The 22,882-nt window shown below is 38.7% G+C and overlaps 1 protein-coding gene across 1 annotated transcript; it reads left to right on the top strand.

Moving 5' to 3' along the window:
• The first annotated feature begins 11,201 nt into the window (after positions 1–11,201).
• On the top strand, positions 11,202–22,420 carry Srx (sulfiredoxin). The gene is made up of 3 exons (XM_074104558.1): positions 11,202–11,335; positions 19,421–19,551; positions 20,820–22,420. Exons 1-3 carry the CDS (start codon positions 11,284–11,286, stop codon positions 21,027–21,029), a joined length of 393 nt encoding a protein of 130 aa, XP_073960659.1. The 5' UTR covers positions 11,202–11,283; the 3' UTR covers positions 21,030–22,420.
• Positions 22,421–22,882: the final 462 nt, after the last annotated feature.

Genomic DNA, 22,882 nt, shown 5'->3' with positions numbered 1-22,882 from the left:
TGGTACAGGCATAAACTTCCATGTTTCATTTTCCTTTAAAACCTTTAATTCTTCATATATTGCCTTATTCCATTCCTTTTCATCTTTTCTTCCTTTAATGTCATCAAAATTTGTTGGAACATCCTGATAATTTGATAATAATGCATATAATGCTGTATCACTCTCATCTAAATTAATTTCATAGTCTTTTTGCCAAACTGGTTTTCTTATTTTTCTTTTTTCTCTCCCTCTTTCTAAGTCTTCTGTCTTCTCTGTTACTACTTTTGTTTCTTGTGTCTCTCCTTCTTTTCTATTTTCATTTCCTGTATTCCTTTTCTCTGGTTTTCTCTCTGTGCTGTCTATTGATACATTTTCATCATTGTCTTCCTCTTCACTTTCTTGTTCTTTTTCACTTCTATCATCTGTCTCCTTTTCTGTCCTGTCAAGTATATATCTCGTAGAATTGTCACTTTCTGGTTTTGTCTCATCAAAGATTACGTTTCGAGCCGATATTACTTTCCGTGTTTCCATATCATACAATTTATAGCCTGAGGTGAAATATCCAATAAAAATCATTTTCTTTCCAGAATTATCTAATTTTTGCCGTAATTCTTTTGGCACATGGTTATATGCGGTGCATCCAAAAACTCTCATATTGGAAACATCAGGTTTCCTGCCTTCCCACAGTTCAGATGGTGTTTGATGTTTTCCTTCAGTCGGGCTTCTATTAGTCACATATGCTGAAAATAACACTGCATGTCCCCAAAATTCTTTGCCTAGTTTAGAGTCTAATAGGATAGTTTTTGTTTTTTCAATTAATGTGCGGTTCATACGTTCCGCTGTTCCATTTAGTTGAGGACTGTATGGAACTGTGTAATGCATTTGTATACCCTTATTATAACAAAAATCCTGAAATTCTCTTGATATATATTCTCCTCCATTATCTGATTTTAACTTTAATATATTGGCATTAAAATGGTTTGTTGCAAAGTAATAGTACTGCTTAAATTTTTCAAACACCTCACTTTTATTGGAAAGGAGGTATACCCAAACAAAATGAGTATAGTCGTCGATAAATGTTAGGAAGTATTTGTGTCCGTCCTCAGTCACTGGGGTGATAGGGCCACAAACGTCAGTATGTACTAATTCGAGTGGTCTGGTCGCCCTACGTCCTTGTCTGTTAAAAGGCTGTCTCGTCATTTTCCCTAACAAACATGGCTCGCATACATGGTCATTATTTTTACATTTAGTCAAGTCATCAATACCATTTACCATTTTATTTTGTGAGAGCAAAGTTAAATTCTTTAAGCCTAGGTGAGCGAACCGTCTGTGCCACAACTGCTTCATGTGATTGTCATTATTGTCACTGAGATTACATTCATCAGTTAGTATCTGCATTTTAATTGTGTACAAAGATCCTTCACTATTTCCAATCATTGTTAACAAGTCATATTTATAAACTCTTACTTTTCCATTTAAAAATTCCACCCTATAACCATGATTTTCAATATTAGATACAGACAGCAAATTTTTTCTTAGTTCTGGCACATAGTAAACATTTTTGATAGTACAGTCAACATACCTTTTACCAACATAACATCTTGCCTTTATGTTGCCAACACCAACAGCCAGCAAACTGACTCCATTTTTGGCTGCTGCAATAACCTTTGGCTCACTGAGTTCAATGTACTCTGAAAAAGCGTTTTTATTGTTTGTAAGATGATCTGATGACCCAGAGTCTACGCACCACACTATTTCACTGCACTTTTGATTATCGAGTTCACTATTATATTCACTTCCAGCTAAAAAGGCATGATCTTTCTGTGAAGACGCAGCATATGATTGAAACTCTCTCCCTGAATAGTTCTGTCCTTGTCCCTGCTGTCCTCTCCAATGTCCTCTAAATCCTCTTCCTCTATTTGAAAAACCTCGACCTCTTCCTCTTGGTAAAAATCCTTGATTATTAAATCCTGCTCTTTGTGGCGCTTGCATAACTCTGCCTTGACCTCTTGAATGACTCTGATTTCTTCCTCGAGCTGGTCCCTGATAAGTCTGTTCTTGTCTGCCATATCCCTGGCTTCTCGCTCCACATTCAAAGCTTTTGTGGCCTTCTTTACCACATGAAAAACATAAAAATGAAGTTCTGTGCTGCTCTACTGTATGTGTATTTTTCATTCTTTTTTCTTCTTCTCCTAGAAGCCGATCTTTGACTATATCTACTGTCAAGTTGGGCAGCGACTCTATTGCTGTCACCACAATTTCAAATGACTGCGGCATGGATAACAACAAAACATTTACTTTTTCTTCTTCAGATAATGCGCTCCCGGCGTCTCTGAGTTGTCCGAAGAGTTTTGACAGCATAACAAAATGTTCTGCCAGTGGGGTTCCTTCCCTATACTTTATTTCGTTCAGTTGCCGCCTGATAAATAGTTTGCTTCTTGTACCTTTTTTCATAAATTGTTTTTCCAGCTTTGACATCATGTTGTACGCCGTATTTTCGTCTTGTATATAATCAATGTGACTGTCAGCGACTCCATTTATAATAATGCTTTGTGCACGAGCTTCCAATTTTTTGTGCTCTGGAACACTCGCGAAAGCCATGCTTTCTATTGCTTTTTCGCAATCATTTTCCCGCAGGATACTTGTAATGCGAAACTTCCAAATCGCGAAATCTTCGCCCGCAAACTGTTTTATTTTTATTGTTTGAAAATTTGCTTCCGCCATATTTCTTATTGCCATCAATCACACAACCACAACGTAACCGCCGGCCGGCTCGAGCTTGCACAACATCGAAACCAACCAAAACCATAACCACCAAACCACGCTCTGCTACCACTGTTGATATTAAATAAAACTTTATTTCTTATAATTGTCTTTTATTCCAACTTTTCTTCACAAAATAACTTAACTATGACGACGCACATTCGCTGACATTTTTTTCTCTATATAGTAGACAAGGAGAGTTGTCACAGATTAAAACTAAAAAACATATGATTTGGATGGGTGGACATTGATCCTCAACAGTAATTGAAATTCAACCCGTGAAGTAGGTACTTGTTATTGAGTAGTAGCTCTGTTGGTCAAATGTGGTCTTCAAAGGGTCTTCATCATCAGTTCCACTTCACCAAAGTATGATTTTCAAGAGCAAATGCACGAGTTACTGCTAAATATATCCAAATTACCATAGGTGTCCCTACAATATTTGAAGAGTTCCCTCGATTTCCTTAAGATCCGATCATCAGATCCTTATTTGGTGCTTATGGGACCTAATTGAAGGCATTCCTAGACGAACGCAAAAAAAATCGGTCTATTAATGACGGAGTTCTGAGGTACTTAACAAACATTAAAAAAATACAACCGAATAAGTAACCTCCTTTTTTGAAGTCAGTTAAAAATGGACAAATACTTTGATCTATTCAATTAATAAATAACCGATTTACTGAACAGATTAATTATTTTGCAATAGGTTCTAGGTTTTCACATCACAAATGTTTATGGTCAGGTAATGGTAATGGCGTCTTTGTAGGTACTTACACTTTTCATAAATTTGTTTTAATATTAACCATAATTTAACAAAAACCATAGTAGGTAAGGGAGACCGAGGAGGCACAATACAAGTAACAGGCAGTAGACCGACTCGGCCGTATTCTTGAAATTTATACCTACGGCTGCGCGGATCGCTAGGGTTGGCAACTACAAAAAGTCAAACAGACGTGTGTAAATTTTTATTGTATGTGCGTAGTAAGCCGCGGTTGGGCAGACAGACAGACAGACATGGCGAAACTATAAGGGTTCCGTTTTCGCCATTTTGACAACGGAACACCGCTAAAACCGCATTAAAATCGGTCCACCCGTGAGCTACGGTGACACAGCTGACACATAGACACACACACACACACACACACAAGTACCTAATAGGTATTAATTTTACCTTTCAGCATCAGCTGGGAATTAAAAAAAAATTACATGCAAGCTTTTTTTTTTATTGACTGTACTTGCATTGTCACCCAAACTACATTTGCATACCAAATTTCAAGTCGATGCTATTAACCGTTGAAGAGTTCCGTCCTGCGGAGACGATCCTGGCTGGACTACCAGGATGTCACTATATAATAGCTTATTGTATTGTCACGCGATTTACATAAGTACTTATTCCAAATTTCAAGTCAATCTGGCTACTGGTAGTTGATCAAATTTGACTTGCAAGATTTGACTACAGACAGACAGACAACGGGACAGGTGAAACTAAATAAAAGCTTGTAATAATAAAAAATGACAATGTTGGTTTTATCAGCGTTGAATTTATGCACCCGTACTGCAATACACACGTTCTCGTACACTCACTCGACCAGCGCAGCGAAGTTGGGTTAGCGGTCGTGTAAGACGCGCCGGCGCCGCTGAGCGCGTGCGTCGATTTTGGCCCTCTAGTATGAAGTCGGATTACTGCCTATATTACTTGTATTGTGGAGGAGGGTTGTGACAGAGGAGTAGTGACAACGTTGATTTTTGGAAACTTAATTAACTGCTAACGAGCTCGCAACAGCACGCGTTTGATAGTTCGAGACTTGAACCACCTTGAACTAAAATAGTTATTTTCTCAAACATGCTCGGAAATGTATGCGTTAATGTCACGAAATGGAGACATGAAGTTTCTCATTTATGGCTCCCTACCACCTCCCTACATAACTTCTTGGCCTAGGCCATGAAGTATGTATGAAAATCCATTATTGTCCGCTGCTCTAACTTTTTAATTTTACTTACTAACATTAAACTGACAAAGGAAAAATTACGAACAGCCAACCACCACTACTCTATAAGCATTTGCGATACTGCGATGCGATGCGATGCGATGCGATACGATGCGAAGCGATGCGATGCGATGCCAAGCGATGCGAAGCGATGCTAAGCGATGCGATGCGATGTGATGCGATGCGAAGCGATGCGAAGCGATGCGATGCGATGCGATGCGAAGCGATGCGATGCGAAACGATGCGATGCGATGCGAAGCGATGCGATGCGATTGGATGGATGGATGGATGAAATATTTCCTCACATTGTTTGAGAAAAGCACTATACAAGCCTCGGCCAGAACAGGGATTGCTGGACTCGTTTTATCCGGCCTCGTCTACGACTCGGCCGTCTACCCCGAACTCGTCCATCAATCCCTTACTTCATGGCCTCTGCAGTAATGTACTATTATGTGGCTGGTGCATAATGAGAGGCATTAAAGTACGAGTGTGGTTTTTTGAAACGAGCCGAAGGCGAGTTTTATAACAAGATCACACGAGTGTTTTAATGCCTAATTATGTATAGCCGCATACATAACTTTATCTACATGCATATCATACGTTTTCTATAATATGTTCAGATATGGCCTGTATTTTTAAGTTAGGTTACTGACTTTTTTATTTATAATAATAATTATTATCTACATGCATGTCATACATTTTCTACAATATGTACAGATATGCATTGTTAAAAAAAGTATTACCGATACTTTAATATAAACATTAAGATGCACTGTACTTTAATGTGAGCATTAAGATGCACCCGCAGATACCAGGTTTCTTAATAATGGCCATTTGATAGTCGTTTCTGAACATATAATGCGGAAGTTATGATATGCATGTAGATAAAATTTAATGCGCGCTACTTATTACGAGCTTGCTAGCAGATATAATAAGCTCCAAAAAATCGACGTTGTCACTACTTTCCTCTGTCACTCCTCTTCTCGGTCTCCCCTACTCTTATTGTTCCAGTCTTACTAGCGTTAATGCGAGAATCTTAGTACAAAAGAAACACCATTATTTTATTATATTTTAATATTCACATAAACTATTTGGATATACCTATCAATACATTAGTCAGTAAAATATTAAAAGCAAACATTATACTATAGAAATAAATTAGTTGTCTAAAATCTATTCAGTGTTTTATCTGACCACGTATATAGTACCACTCAGGGTTCTTCAGTTTCAATAGTACATATAATTGGATCGTAGGGTTTCAAGGGGTTGGGGTAGTAGAAAAATGAAGTCTTCGTCGCGTTGGTAGGAAGGGCCGTGGTGTTCTTTCTGACCTTTGTATGACCATCGACCTTTCCACCGCCTTTCTTGTCAGGTGACATTCCATCCGGCGGCGACAATGTCGACGGCCTCGTGCCATCATCATCGTCGTCGTCGTCTATGACAATTTCCTTTAGCCCCTTGATCGGATAATAGCCCACTTTTACCAGCATTCTATCAAGAACTCCTACCTCTTTGAATATGTAGAAAATAACGAGTACTGCCAAAGTTGATATGACACAGTCACACGTATGGTTTTTCGATACAGCCCCCGCCCCCCCTCCGCCGGCCCCGACTCCGCATATTACGGTTCTTAATTTTGATGTCATTATCATAACACAGCATATCGGGATGATCGAAATAGCTTGTGTGATGAAAGAAAGTAAATTGTATATTGTCTGCATAATTAGCCTTAGTAGATTCTCCACCATGAGCATCGTGGTCATGAATATCCGGACCAGCATTTGCAAAATGCATACAATCGACTGCAGGCACGTGTTAATTGTTTGACACATAGTGCTTGATCTGGTTGTTTATAAAAAACGTTAAATTATCACTATATTAGAGAATTACTGCGAATATCATAATGTAGAAAATAAGCACAAAAAAAACTATCAAATCTAAACTGCTTAGGTAGGTACGTTAGTGGCTTATTTTGACCAGAGTATTATGATTTTGACGTACAGCTAGAGAGAAAGATTTATAACCAACCAGTGCAAATTCAAAATTCAAATCATTTATTCATTAAATAGGCCGCAATGTGCAGCGAGGTACTAATACTCTTTGGTGCAGCGATTTCGGAAAAACACAAGAAGAATGCGCCGCAAGGAACTAGGCAGGAAGTCATTTTTCAAAATAAAATAATTACAAATAAAAGAATTAAAAACTACAGTCTAAAATTAAAGAAAATAATACAAGAAAAGAATAATAATAGGTAATACAGGATGTATGGGGTCCTATAGTTACAAAACTAAAACTAACTACCTATATCTTCGTTCAGTGGAAGTGTAGAATAGAATGCCCACCGTCATAAATTAAAATCCTAAATATAAAAAAAACATTTTTAATATAAACTTTTTTTGCCTGCCTGTACTTTTTGTTGACTGTTCTTGCATTGTCACCCAAACTTGTTGAGAGGCCAGTGGAATCGAAAGCGTGATCCCTGCTGTTGCTGTAGGCACAACGAAGTTGAGGAATCTTCAAAATAATCTTCAGAATTAAGTCTATAACGTAGCAGTATTTATTCCATAATAAATCCACTATATACAGTTGACAGATAGTATTAAAACTTATGTTATGTTACATGCTTAGATTAATATTCAACAAAACTACATTTGCATAGCAAATTTCAAGTCATTAAGTCAAGAAGCCGTGAAGCCGTGAAGCCGTGGTGGCCTAGTGGTTTGACCTATCGCCTCTCAAGCAGAGGGTCGTGGGTTCGAACCCCGGCTCCGCACCTCTGAGTTTTTCGAAATTCATGTGCGGAATTACATTTGAAATTTACCACGAGCTTTGCGGTGAAGGAAAACATCGTGAGGAAACCTGCACAAACCTGCGAAGCGATTCAATGGTGCGTGCGAAGTTCCCAATCCGCACTGGGCCCGCGTGGGAACTATAGCCCAAGCCCTCTTGATCTGAGAGGAGGCCTGTGCCCAGCAAGTGGGACGTATATAGGCTGGGATGATGATGATGATGAAGTCAAGAAGAAGGAAAAGTTCCGTCCTGCGGAGACGATTTACGGAACCCTCAATGCGCCACTCGCATTTAGCCGGTGTGTTGAAGTGAGGATGAAAATGGCGGCCAAATGAAAGAATAAAATAACTTTCGTTATAATGTTACTTCGTGTACACAGGGAAGTCCAAGAAGTATATGTATAAAGTACTCTGTGCTTACAACCAAGGTGCTTTCCTTTTTATAACGTAATATAGCGCCATCTGTCGGAATTCTTGTATAATCTACATAGCTACATGCTTGCTAATGAGGGCTATCGTTTTTTGTCTCACTAGATGGCGCACTGTTGCGTGAGTTTTTAAGTGTGGCTTTCAAAGTCTGTTATTACGGGCGTGAAAACAAAGTTTAGATTAAAATCATATTTAATAAACCTTAAAACCATACCATAAAAATATCGAGCATGCCACAGTGTTGCATAGTCCCCGTTTAGTTCGGAAAAAAGGGAGGACAAAGGTTTCCGAAAGACAAAACTGTCTCAAAACACAGACATTCTTTGCCCCGGAACGCATTTTTGCCATAATTAATTTCATATATTACAAAATATTCACAAAATAATTCTAATTAGAAATAAACCCGCGTAGCTCACCCAAAAACTATGAGATTTGACATTTCGGAGACCTCACGCTACACTAGCGCCTCTAGTGGCGAATTCATACGCGATAGCCCTCATTAAGTTGAAAGGAAGACTACTTGTAGAATCGAACAGTATAAAATAGTACTTCATGTACGGCACAGATGGCGATGTTCTACACCGCTTCGCTAAATCTTGCGGCATGACTTTGACATGTCTTCAACGAATGATAATGGCACATCGACTTTATAATGGAATAATGAACACGACGACGATGCGGTTTTTGGGGATTGGGATTCCAATGGGAATTTTGTAAAACCTAAAAATTTTAATTACTTACATTGTTATAATATCTAATGCTCAAGCGAGCAAAGTAACGGTCATCAGTTTGAGCTGTGTTATGATACGAGGACTTATTAAGATGGGTAGAAGTGGGTAGGTAATTATTTAATTCATTTATCTCCACATTTGTCCCGTCGTCGCCTCGGGTTTTCTAGCTGAATAAATATTAAGTATTCATTTGTCGAATATTTTACCCCATTGTTGATGAATTGATGATGAGTCAGTTAAGTACCTACTTTACTTCATTATGTATAATTATTATAAATGCAAATCTTTCTTTTTTTTAAATAGGGGCTAACGAGCAGGCGGAGTGATGGAAAGCAATCATCTCCGCCGATGGACATCCATAACTTAAGCTGAGTTACTGATGCGTTGCCGGCGCTTTGAGAAATAGGCTCGGTTTTTGAGAATCCCCAAGTTGTAACAGAGGGTCTATTGCGTACCTATCGTTTCTGGCGCTCGCGATCGCATTCATAGGACAGTTTGGCTTACTACTGTCATTTGATTGTGATCGCGAGTAGAGACGTTAGGCAAAGGGCGTTTTCAAAAACATTTTTAAAGAAAAGTGTACCTACCCTTACTAAAACTAAACTGTCATTTTGTTTCGACATTTTTTTTAACTACCTGAATCGATGTGCTCTTGATTCTCAGTAGGAAAAACTGAACGGCGTCTGAGTCGCCTCATCCCGGGTTATATATGTACTCTGTGTCCCGGTGTGTCGCATCATGCACCTGTAACGCCCTCTATCGCAAATGTGGAAACTCGTGTTGTCGAGTGGGTATGACCATAATAATACGGGGATGCATAAGGTCGTAGTATCTCTTATTAGTCTGTGCATAAGGTGCATTTGCCGCACTACACTCGTGTGGCCGTTAGTGAGTATGACTATATGGAGAATGCGTAAGGTGCATTTTCCACACTATAACGTAGGTATAATAATAATATTTTATTGATCCAAAAGAGATGGTGTAGTCAAGTATAAACTGAATCACGTACCAGGTGGAGCCTTTGAGCTACCTACCTATTAATATCACGTTGACACTTGTTGACATCATTATATTTAGCTAAAGAAATTATAGCGAAACTAGCTGTTGCCCGCGTCTCCGTCCACGTAGTAAGTATTCGTTTATCGGTATCCCGCGGGAACTATGAAATTTTCCGGGATAAAACATTTCATGTCCTTCCCCGGGACTCAAACTATCTGTATACTTACCGAATTTCATCTAAATCGGTTCAGCGGTTTAGACGTGATTGAGTACCTAACAAACATCCAAACATCTTCACAAACTTTCACATTTATAATATTACTAGCTGTTGCCCGCGGCTTCGCCCCCGTTGTATTTTTTTTTGTATATTCTTCCGTAAAAACCTTCTCCTGACAGTAACGAACACAACAAAAAAAGAATTAGCGAAATTGGACCAGTCGTTCCCGAGTTTTGCGCTTAGCAACACATTTTAAGATTAATTTTTATTTATATAGATAATACTGCCCTCCTAATAGACCCGGAGATGGTGACACAAAATATTAGATCATTTGTAATTTTAAATTTAAAATGATTCTGCGGCCGGCGGAGTCTGGCGAGCGACACTATATTGCCAGCCGTGTTGAGTCGAGCGCACCCGAACGATTGCCACGCAAAAGTACTTACCTACGATCTCAGAATATAATAGTATTAACGTAATGTTACGATGTAACTTTCGGCAAAGTCTAAGAACTACACATACATTTTGTTACACTGTGGTTTCGGAGAGGCCGAAAGGTTCGGCTGTTTTTTGGGCGAAACATGATTTTTAGGTCGAAGGGCTACTACGAAACTCTCAACCGAAACTCGATTTCGTGTCGTGCGGTCCCTCTGACACTTACACTATTTAATGCGAGAGCGAGAGGGACGGTACGATACGAACTTCGAGGTTCGAGTTTCGTAGTGCTGCTGGCCGAAACCGAAACCGAAACTCGGACACTACTTGATATATATATACTTTTAGTAGTATAGTAGGTAGGTACTTTTAGACTTTTACCTAAACCAGTTCTCAGCATCTAATCTCAATACTTATTACAAAGTGAGCCGTTTAAAGATAAAAGTAAAAAATGTAGTACAGTCACCAGCACCAATATCTGACACAACAAGCGTGCATAAATATCTGATACGACTCTATTTCTAGGGCTGGAAGGACGTTTCATATATTATTGCACGCTCCGCTGTGGCACATATTAATGCTGGTGACTGTACTTGGGTACCTATAGTATAGTATACGCTACGTTATTGCTGGATTAGAGATTGCAGTTATCTAATTAAGTAATTAGATACATAATTCAACAAACAAATTATATAATATCCAATCCAGCCGAGGTAAAGTTGTTGATAAACATCCCACCCATCCAATGTTTATCAATGAATACGATTAAGCTTGTTTTAAATGTGATAGAAAATTCGTGGGGAACTAAAGTAACAGGTAAATAGCGTATTTATTATCAGAACTTGTCCTTGTTGGAGCGGACGTCAGTCAGTCGTCAGTTGCTTGCACAGACAGCACAGCAGTCAGTTCTATCCTGTCAGTCGGACGAGGCACACGGATATATTGAAATAAATCACATGTTACGAAATATTTGTAGTTTAACAACTTCTGTTGCCGCAGTAAAAAACTGTAAGTCAGAAAATGCTTAAGTAAACCTTTTTTCTTTTAACCTTTTTTTTTCATGTCGCACCAATTGTTATCGTATCTGTGCTGATGTTTATCTGTGGATTAGAATATTGCATTTTTATGATTGTATGATAAATTAGCTTAGTTTCAATGTTAACAGCAAAATTGGATTTTAATAAGCCATTTCGATCATGTACCTCTTGGACAAAAGTTGTAGTACGGATCTCTAGTATATTTGAGTCATGGTTAAATCATTGAGCGTGTTTATCTTACCACACGCATTACACCGCTGGCGCAAGTTGCCATATCTTTCAATTTTCAGAAGTTAATACGCAATGCACAAATGTTTTTTTAATTGTCTAGTCCAAGAATATTTCGGAGGCGGGGCCATTTATTATTCGTTCCTACACTACTGAATGAAGTAAATAATATTGACCTTGTTTGGACGCGCTAACGAAACTTATAAATATTCAATAAAAAGACAAGCCCAAACCTTATATTATATCTATCTACCAACGTAGGTACTTATATAACGCGTATTTGCCGATTTATTTAACTCTATGAAAGTACATATTTAATGGAGTTTGGCGCCATTTTAATTAAATAGGTGAGGTAGACGGGCGTAGTCAAGTGAATATCGGGGAAGGGGGCGCCTGCGGTGTACAGTCGATTTCATAAACTTGTGAGCAAAAATTTAATAAAAAATATCTGAACACGACTCTATTGTTAACGGCGTAGCGGCGTGTTCAGATATTTTTGATCAAATTTTTGCTCACAAGTTTATGAACTCGACTGTACAAAGAAAATAAAAAAGGCAGAAAAAGGCAAAGCTCTGCGCATGGGGCGACACTAGCGCAAACCTCCATGACATTGACAACGTCAGTTCTCTTTATATTTTGTCGCCATGACAGATCAGCCATGACCAAAGAGTGAGTACCTATAGAAATCATGATAATTAGATTTATTAGTAACAAAATAACATGATACAATTTACATCGATAGTAACGATATTTCCAAAAAAAATATGATTATTATGGCATTTAAGATACTTACTCAAAAAACTGTTTATGGTTTTATGGTACCTAGTGCTGCACTCTGACGGCAGAAAATTGCAGTAATGTAACATTTCGGGGTTTGAATTGGGGGTTCAACCCACGTACGCCCGTGGGAAGCTACTAGACATACACAAAAAATACCTACAGCATTTTTGCATAGTACCTACCTATCCTATGTAATGTACAGTCACCAGCACCAATATCTGACATAACAAGCGTGCATGAATATCTGATACGACTCTGACGGAAGGACGTGCCAGATATTTTTGCACGCTCCGCTGTGGCAGATGCTGGTGACTGTACCTACAGTCGAATCATTTGATTCCTGACACGCCGCAGAACATTCTCACAGTAAGTGTCATGTCATAAGTAATAACAAATTTCCTTGTCAAGCAATGCGATGTTAGGTACTATGACTTTTTCTACGAAATGGTGCTACAGTGGGTCACGATATCTGTGGTCACGATTCAGTTAGTTCGAGTGTACCTACGTACTTGTACTTGCCATGAATTAATTAAAAACCAGTCAAGAAGCTTTCTAAAATTATTAAATAGGGCAGACAGTACGCAGTGTACATAAGGTTCAACCTGTACGTACATATGTACGTGTGCAGTAATACTGGTAGTATGACGTTATATCCAGATATGGTGCTTGCAACCTTGACGTAGGTTTATAGCGGTTTTGTTACGGCTTCAAATACAAAAGTATCTAAACCACATTGCACTTTGTGGGGTTAAACAACTGGTTGGTGGGTCAATCAACTTTTTGTTGCCATGCATGGTAACGTATCCTGCGTTACCTATTAAATGTATGATTTGATGGGGTACAAATCCACTATAAGTTAGAAGTTGTGAAAGTTTTAAGGAAATTTCTTCATGGCTCATCTTGTAAGTGTGTTACTTAATAGTATACATTGCAAACATTTTTCTAGCCAAGTGTACTTACTTGAATTACGGGGCAGAATACATTAAAAGGTTGATTAGGCCAGGTACGGAGACAGTTTCAATTAGTAGGTAGGTAAGAATTAGAGATGAAACGGATAGTGGTTTGGCCGGATACCGGATATTTGGCGGGATCGTTGGCCGGATAGCCGGATATCCGACCGGCGGATATTCTGCCTAGTTTTACGTATAATTAATTAACTTAGGGGCTGTTTCACTTTTTTGATTAATTTTAACGGACAGATAAATAAACCCCTTTGCAAAAAAACGGGCACCTATGGTTTTTCAGATTATTAGGCATTGAAGCTTAGAAAGTAAGCTTTCATACACATGAAATACAAAAACCATAGGTGCCCGTTTTTTTTGCGAGGGGGTTTATGATGTCGTTTCTGTTTGTTTTGTTTGAATAGACGCGACACGTTATCACATTTATCCGTCAGTTAAAATTAATCAATAGGTGGTGAATCAGCCCCTTATAATAATAAACTCATGTCAATAATTGATAAATTCATAAATAAATACCAGTTTTTAATAATAACTATAAGTTTTTTACCATCCGGTATCCGGCCGGATAGTACGCAACTATCCGGTTTTCGGCCGAATAGTAGTAGCCTAAAATAGTGGCTGGATAGGCCGGATACCGGATACTGGCCGGATATCCGTTGCATCTCTAGTAAGAATCATCGACACCTTGTATATACTGCATGTTCCTCTTTCAATTAGTAGGTAGGTAAAAATCATCGACACATATATATATATATATATATATGTTTCTTACATCAAAACGGTGCACAAAATTAATTCACCAGTGCGGTTTTGTGAACGTCGTCGGGTGACTAACTGCATAAAAAGATTATGGGAATATTATATTATAATATATTTTGTAAGCAGAATACAATTTTGACTACAATTTGCATGGAGTAATGGAGTAGGTATCAAAAATTACAGCACAGCGTTAAAAAATAAAATGAAAATTAAACTTTTGCCCTGATTTTTTAAATATTTTTCTCATTATTAAAAGGGTGTTTTCTAACAACTTCTCATATTTTCGACGGAAAATATTAAATCATGCAGCTAATGGTTAAGGATGATTGATGATGAACATGCTGGTTTCAACTATTATTGGGATTGAAGTAGGTCTTGTGCTGGGGTGTGGTGTGCCATCTAAGACCTCGATTCCCACTTGTCGGGTGTCGGATCCGTTTAGTGTGTCAGTCATTTCTTCAAGGTGTTAATTAAATAACTGAAAATCTCAGACACCCGAAAAATATATTTTTTCTAAATAAGTAAATTGATTGAATTTATTTTTGAATATCTTCATTATTTTAAAGATCTTCTTCTTTAAAAAAATATGGCTCTGTTTTGCCAGTGTCTAGTAGTTTTTGCCGTTGTACGGTAAAAAAAAAACGAAATATGAGAGGTAATGGTGGATGAACGATGACAGCGCCCTCATTGTTCTATTTTAAAGATATTGGTGTATTTTACTAAGTCAGTTCGTGATTTGTTTGTGTCTGAGGTTTTTGGGTTTTTGTCAGTCTTTGCGCTTTGACGTTTTTAGAAGAAAATTAAATCACAAACATATCACACAGTGATAGCAAAACAGCCAGTATTAAATTATCGAAATAGTATGCAACTTGGCGCCTGTTGCAGTAGTAACTTTTTGACTGGGCACAATAAAAAAGGGATTTAAAAACACAAACACAACCTGATTTAAGACCAAGTGTAAGTAATCGATTCTACTCTCGATTTTGAGCAAACTAAGTGAGTACTTTCTGGGTTTTCAGTTATTTAATTAATACCTTGTATAGAATATCGTCTCGGGCAAGTGCAAATAGCTTCATGTAAAATGTTCTGCCACTGGAACATCCGGTTAAAGTCCGGGCCCGACATCCGACAAGTGGGAAACAGCTTTAAGCGTGACAGAATGAGAAAGATTTATACAAATATCTACACTACACAATAATAAATGACACTGTCTTTTGATTGCGTTCACTTTAGAAGTATGTTTTTTTTTCACTATTTTAAGTTTAGCAGGTAGTGGGTTCGGCCCCGCACTGGGCCCGCGTGTGAACTATAGCCCAAGCCCTCTTGTTCTGAGAGGAGGCCTGTGCCCAGCACTGGGACGTATATAGGCTGGGATGATGAAATTTAGCAGATTAATTCCAACTTGCTAAAAGGCTTGCTACCTCCACGCGTTCCTGAGTCATAGGGTATTTACACACGGAAAGACAGACAGACAACAAAGTCATCCTATGGTTCCATTTTTTCCTTTTGACGTACGGAGGGACGCAGTGGTAGGGCCTTGTGCGTAGCAACATCTTGCTCGCTAATCCTGCCGTGAAGCAGCAGTGCTTGCACTTTTGTGTTTCGGCGTGGAGAGTAAGCCAGCCGGTGAAATTACTGGCACTTGTAATCCTATCTTAGGCCTTTAGGTTGGCAACGCATCTGCAATACCCCTGGTGTTGAAGATGTTTATGGGCGTGGTGATCTCTTACCATCAGGAGACCCACGCTCGTTTGCCATCCAGTCAAATAAAAAAGGAACCCTAAAAATAGAAAAAAAAACCGCACCGAATTAATGAAATGTACACTCAAGAAGGGGTCAACATGCAAGTTTGTAATCAAGCGTTAATTTTATTTGGTATTATCGCCGAGCGACAATAACAAGGTGACTTTCGGTTGTTTTTACTACCTATACTTTTACCTACAAGCAGCGTTATTGGATTAATTCGAACTAGATAACCTAAATGAAATGACGTAGATATTATCTACGTGATTTTTAATAACAGGCGAAATTTGAAATCATCATAATCATCATTATATATCAGTCGCATCACGTCCACTGTTGAACATGGGCCTCCCAAATAGACCTCCACTCCAGTTAGGGTTGCCAGATGGCCGGGACATCCGGGATTGTCCCGGAATACGGTACTTGACAACTCCTTAATTTGCCTTACTTAATATTATTTTGAAAATATTATACTTATACAGATAGTGTTTAACGAAGAGAAAATTTAAATCGGTTGAAAATTGGATTTATAGTGATTTTTTGAATATCTGTATACCTATCTCTTTCTCAAACGCTTTTTTCTATGCAGCAAGTATGGCGGTAGTGGCGTGTGACGTCACATGCCAGTATATCTTTCTTTGTCTAATCTTGAATTTCAAACCATTATAACTTTGTTATTTGTAAAGGTAGCTTAAAAATTGTTTCTCTATTCGATAACAGGCATTGTGAATTTTTTATTTATAAAACATATACAAAATAGTCAAATACCGTATTACATGTCTTGTCCCGTGTCCAGGAATTACACTTTAATGCCCCGGATTTCGACTGCTTATAATATTAGTTTTTTTTTTAATAAGCTACGAGAGCAGTATTTCCTTCCATATGAAAAATTGAAGCTGCGGTTAACATTGACGGCCTGTAGGTATTCAGAATTCACATGCCCAAGAACTGTTTTTGAGGTCCTTTCCTTCCAAAAGACTTGCCAAATGACAAAACCTGGACTCACTTTTTTAAAACGACCAATTTTAATGATTTTGTCAAGTTGAAGCAAATGATTGGTTTTGTGCTTGTATTGGTACCGATACAATTCATAACCCTCAAATTGTCCCGTAAATGAAATGCCTGTATCTGGCAACCCTAACTCTAAGCTGCTTGTATCCAATGTCGTTAGTGGACGTCACGTACACTGTGAAGAACTTTCAGGATGGACCAGTTACTGAACCAGTTTTTCGATATCTTGTATAGTTTAGAAATAATTAGTGATGTGCCGATCATGACTTTGGCCGACTAGCCGACTAGCCGATTAGTCGGTTGTAAAGAAGCCGACTAATCGGCCGACTAGTCGGCCAAGCCGATCACAAGTTCGGGGATTTCCGTGACGCTTTGTTAACCAGCTGATTTGTTGACCACATAAATGCGTTGCGGCAGGTTATACAGAAGACCGAAGAGTATAACCTCCCCCTTTGCCTTGCATTTGTAGACTACGAGAGAGAGAGAGAGGGCTATGCTCAGGGTTTCTCTGCGGAATAGAATCCGAAATGATGATATGTGCAGTAGAACTAAGGTTACCGACATAGCCCGAAGAATTGCGAAACTAAAGTAGCAGTGTGCAGAAAGCACAAGACTGGTCTGAGAGAAGAGCCTTGGGGGAGGCCTATGTCCAGCTGAGCAGTGGACGTCTTTCGGCTGACATGATGATGTCAAAAAGAAAGTCTCGTGTATGGATTTTTTGAGCAATTAGACAAAGATTCCCGTAAAGTCAAGTAGGTATAACTAATGCCAAAATATAATTTCTCGTATGGGCAAGAAAAACAGTAAATACTACAAGAATGATCAGCTTAAGGTTTTTATGTAATGTAATTCCCCCTCTTTGTATACATGAAAATAAATATTTTATTGAAATATACGTACAAAGTAAGAAGCCGGATAGTCGGCCCTTTTTGCCGACTAGTCGCCGACTACGATAGTGGCCGGATAGTCGGCTTTACCGACTAGTCGGCACATCTCTAGAAATAATCGAGTGAGATCACATCGTTTCCAGCCTGTATACAAACTTGTCTCTCTTTACCAACTCTTTGGAAAAGACTACAGTACTTATATGTATACAGGGAGACTCTTCGGACTGCAGTGACACAATGACCATATAGAGCGGGTCCTGGAGGGAGATGTGTATGCAAAATTAGAGGACCGCATTCTGTGGATAGTTTTGAACTCAAAAAAGCTTGCAAATTATGATTCTGAATCTGAATGAATTTGAGCTTGTAAAAATGGGAATGTCAGAAAAATAATTTTTAAAATGGTTTAAAAGCATTTTTCAGTCCATTTACATGATGTCTTTGGGCATAAAAAATGGACCACCGGACCTCCTGGCAACATTCAGAATCATAATTTGTAAGCTTTTCTGAGTTCAAAACTATTCACAGAATGCGGTCCCTTAATTTTGCATAAGCAAATTCCCTTAGCTCCTGCTCTAATAATCCCGAGTAGGTACGATTCGGTCTCAGGAATTTTGTAAAATTATTGCAAATTACTTACACGTATTGAATCGTAAATCATGTGGTGTTTGCTAAGAGGTGCATTTTTTTGAAATAATTGTGCTGTATTGTATTGTAAAACTCTTTATTGTACATAGAAATACATGAAAATGACAGATAACACAGGATAACAAGATATACAAAGGCGAACTTATCCCTTAAAGGGATCTCTTCCAGTTAACCTTTGAACGATTGACAGGATATCAGACACAAAAGTAGACACTACGAGTACCTACAATGAAAAGATAAAAAAAAAACCGAAATTTGTAAATTAATGCATTATAAATATACATACATATACCGAGTGTGGCCTGTAACACGGGCAAATAATTAAAACATAGATCGTATTTCGTCAAACTGAACAAAGATTTTTAAAAATGATTCGTTTTTCCTTTTTATTACCCTATAAAGTTTATTTGAAGAAGCGATGTAGAGCAACATTTTTGATTTTTTGTAGCGTGACAGGCGACGTCAGTTGGGTTCTAGGATGGCGTACATTGAATTTACGATTAAGCTTGTTAGAAAAAAACAAAAGTTAAGTTTTGATTTAAATTAAGTGGGACCATGATGATCCTGATGAGCCTCTGCTTTTAATATAATACGAGTATTATCCCTGGTTCTGGGCCACACACTGTATAGGTACCTACACACTAATACATAATAATGAAGTCAATAAACGAATACATATTAAGACAAATAAACTACATGTAAAATACATATATACATACACACCACATATAATGCCTCTTTTAAAATTTTACGACGAACATTCAACCACTACCATTGTGACCAAACCACTGTGTCCGAAGAAAACACGCGGGATGGGAGCTTGTAATCAATAATATTATAGCATAAATGATAAAAACTGTATAAACCAATAGCAGGCAAACACAACAAGCATCTTTACAATACGATAACAAGTAGGAACGTGGCATGCACTAAGTATTCAAGTCGCTATATAAAAGAATTAAAAAAAAAATAAAGATAATTCCATGTGAATTATAATGGTGTGTCTAAAACTGTATTTTTATATTGTTTTAATATTCGTAGCTGCAAAAATGTCGAGCGTTCACAGCGCCTGGAAGGAGGAGGTTCACGATATACCAATATCGGTTTTGATCCGGCCGTTCATACCCGAACTGGACGAGAAGAAAGTGCAATCGTTGATGGATACTATAAAGGTGAGACTTGCCGTATCCACCAAAGTTCATCATCATCGTCATCATATCAGCCATAGGACGTCCACTGTTGGACATAGGCCTGTCCCATAGACCTCCAGTTGCCTCGGTTGGAAGCGGCTTGCATCCACCGTGAACCCGCGACTTTAACCAGGTCATCCGTCCATCTCGTTGGTGGAGGTCCTACGCTGCGCTTGCCGATCCGCGGTCTCCACTCGAGAACCTTTCGGCCCCAACTCAATCAATCAAATCAATCAACGACCATCAGTTCTCCGTGCTATATGGCCTGCCCATTGCCACTTCAACGAGCTAAAGCTACAGACCAAAGTTAGTTAGCTCATATTTTTGATGACGGCACCAATCATGGACATGTTAAGCACAGTATCCAGTAATGGACAGCAAGGATTCAATGCCTTATAGCTCACCATTCATGAACTTTACCAGTTATGATCATCAGTTATCTGCACATAAGTGTTATTAGTTTTAGAAAAAGTAGCGTCCGTTTCCTAATATTGGGTTAGCGGAAAAAATATTCCATTATTGGTTCCTGTCTATGAATGGTGCCCTCATCCTAGTTTAAAAATTCTTGTCTTTATACAGGACCAGTGAATCGTGGCTGCATGAGCATGAAATGGCGCGACGCCAATTAAAAAAAACGGATTATCCACACATTTCACAGATAAAAAATATCCGTCACTATGTGGGTAGGGTACACACAAGCGCGCAATAGTATTTTATGCAACGGTTGTATAACAGGGGTTAAAAATAGCGAGTGGTGTAAGTTACGACGTGAGCGTAGCGAACATCGTAAGAAGAAGACGCCACGAGCATACAAAATTAGAGAAAAAATAAAACTTTATACTTTTTCTTACGTAAGTACTTTAGTAAAAAGTATGGTAAACGCGAGTAGAAGGTAAACAATGCAAGGCACTTTAGCCTGTCCGAATAACGAGTTAATTTTTTTTATGTGGTTTTAGTATCGTTTTGGGGAATAATATAGACTGTTCCAAAATCTTGTTATGTTTATGCTGTTATATATCCGTAGCTATATATTATGTATCAGTGTACACAGATTACAGTAGAAATAAAAAATATTCTTACGTTGTACAAAATGAAATAAAAATTAATGAAGAGACAACACAAACTCACATTAGCATTAAGTAGTGTATGATAGCATTGATATACTTAGCTAATCATTGAACTTTAAGCGTTTAAATAGTGATGCCGCCTCTGTATATTTTGTTAGAAAAAAACAATGGTTACTTTTCCAGAGGGAAGAGGAGGCTGGTTACGTGCCGCCGATCGACGTGCTATGGATCAAGGGGTCTGAGGGCGGCGACTACTTCTACAGCTTCGGCGGCTGCCATCGCTACGCGGCGTACAAGCGCCTTCAGCGGGAAACAATCCCCGCGAAACTTATACGCTCCACTATCACTGACTTGAAGACGTATCTCGGAAGCAGCACGCCGGACTTGAAGTAAACTGGGGCGGGCTTTCGAACTAGTCTGCAGGCGATTCTGGGGACGTGATTTGGAGCAACCCATCCAACTCATTAAATTTACCGCCAGAAGTCGTAGTCGTGACAGCCAATGGAATGCCTTACACGCCACGGTCATCTATACATGACCAACAATCAACTCGAAATTAATCCTTCTGCAATGGAATTAAAGATCAAGTTGATTTGTCGCTGGTTTTTCTGTGGCGTACAGAGCACGACACTTTGTTCACTTTGTTTGTTTTGAACAGGGGTTCCCCAGCCCCTGACGGGACGTGGTAACTAAGGGCTCCAGTTAAGTTAACCCAGAAGCGTAGGAAATCTGTTGGAAATCGAATTGTTACGGCGACACACCTTTGCAAGCTGAATTAAGATATGCCCGCTACTTGTAAGGGCGCTGTGATTATATACTATAAACTGAAAAAGTTTAGGAACCCCCTAGCGTTCCGTAGCAGTAATTAATTGAGTACTTATTCTTTTTTAGGGTAGCGTAGTCAACTAGGAACCCTTATAGTTTCGCCATGTCTGTCCGTCTGTATGTCTGATCGTGGCTAAGCTCAAGAGACCGTTAGTACTAGAAAGCTGTAATTTGGCATGAATATACAATCACGCAGTGGTAGAATAAAAAAAAAATTTTTTTAGGTTACCTCCCGTAGACTTAAAGCGGGGGTGTTTTTTTTTCTCGTCTTACCCTATGGTGTGGGGTATCGTTGGTTAGATATTTTAAAACCATTGGGGGTTGCTAAAACGATTTAGAAGGTGTTTAAGCACAGTTGTAGCAAGACACATTTTAAGCGTTAGCGGGGTATCTTGGGTATTCTAAATCGATGGCAAAACCATACAATCTGCTCATGCTAGCGCCATTGGTTTAATTTTTAGCAGTAGCGAGTACTGTGACCGTTTCGGCTCCCCCCACCACCCGCTTTGCGTGACCACGGTCACATCACAATAACGGTAAACTACTTGCGTACATTTACTGGGTTGTGTAGGATCCCCATCACGTCTCCAGAGCCAATCTGAGGGCCTACTCCGAAATTCAAAGTTCGTATTGTGCCGTCCCTCTCACTCTCGTATTTAATAGTATGGTGGCAGAGGAACGGAATGACATGAACTTCCATTTTCGAATTTCTTAGTAGTCCCGCCGTAGGAGCGGCAACAGAACCTTTTACGAAGTGTTAAGTTCGAATTTCGTATCTTGCCGTTTTGCTGACGCTAATATTATTTAATACGAGTGTAAGAGGGACGGTACGATACGAACTTCGAATTTCATAGGAGCCCCCAGAGAACACGCTCGCTGTAGACATATTCATTATTCAGATAAGAAATAAGTTTTTTTATAAAAAAAACATTTTTAATACAAGATTTTTTCTGATTGCAGTTTTTGTTGACTGTACTTACACTTACTTGCATTTTCATCCAAATTACATTTCCGTAATAAATTTCAAGTTAATGCTATTAAACCGTTGAGGAGTTCCGTCTGGCGGAGACGATCCTAGCTCCTATCCTAGATCCTATCTAGGTCCTAGCTGGACCCACAATACGGTATTTGCTGATTTTGCCATATCTATACAGATATTAGCGAAGAGAAAATAAAAATCTAGTGATTTTTGACCTGTCTTTTACTCAAACGCTTTTTTCTATGCAGCAAGTATGGCGGAACTGGCGTGTGACGTCACATGCCAGTATGTCTTTCTCTGTCTAATCTAGAATTTCAAACCTTTATAACTTGTTATTTGTGCCAAATAGTCAAATACCGTATTATTGCATTGTCACTAGATTTACATAAGTATGCCAAATTTCAAGTCAATCTGACTACTAGAAATGGGTCAAATTCAACTT

Source organism: Choristoneura fumiferana, chromosome Z (genome assembly GCF_025370935.1).
Source record: "Choristoneura fumiferana chromosome Z, NRCan_CFum_1, whole genome shotgun sequence".
NCBI lineage: Eukaryota > Metazoa > Arthropoda > Insecta > Lepidoptera > Tortricidae > Choristoneura > Choristoneura fumiferana.
The sequence above is the reverse complement of the archived record's forward strand: the minus strand, read 5'-3'. Positions and strand labels throughout refer to the sequence as shown.

Excerpts from the sequence above, each read along its gene's own strand:
- Srx (XM_074104558.1), top strand. The coding sequence starts at position 11,284 with ATGTTACGAAATATTTGTAGTTTAACAACTTCTGTTGCCGCAGTAAAA. Across the intron at positions 11,336-19,420 it reads TGTTGCCGCAGTAAAAAACT|CTGCAAAAATGTCGAGCGTT; the intron begins GTAAGTCAGAAA and ends TAATATTCGTAG. Across the intron at positions 19,552-20,819 it reads CGTTGATGGATACTATAAAG|AGGGAAGAGGAGGCTGGTTA; the intron begins GTGAGACTTGCC and ends TTACTTTTCCAG.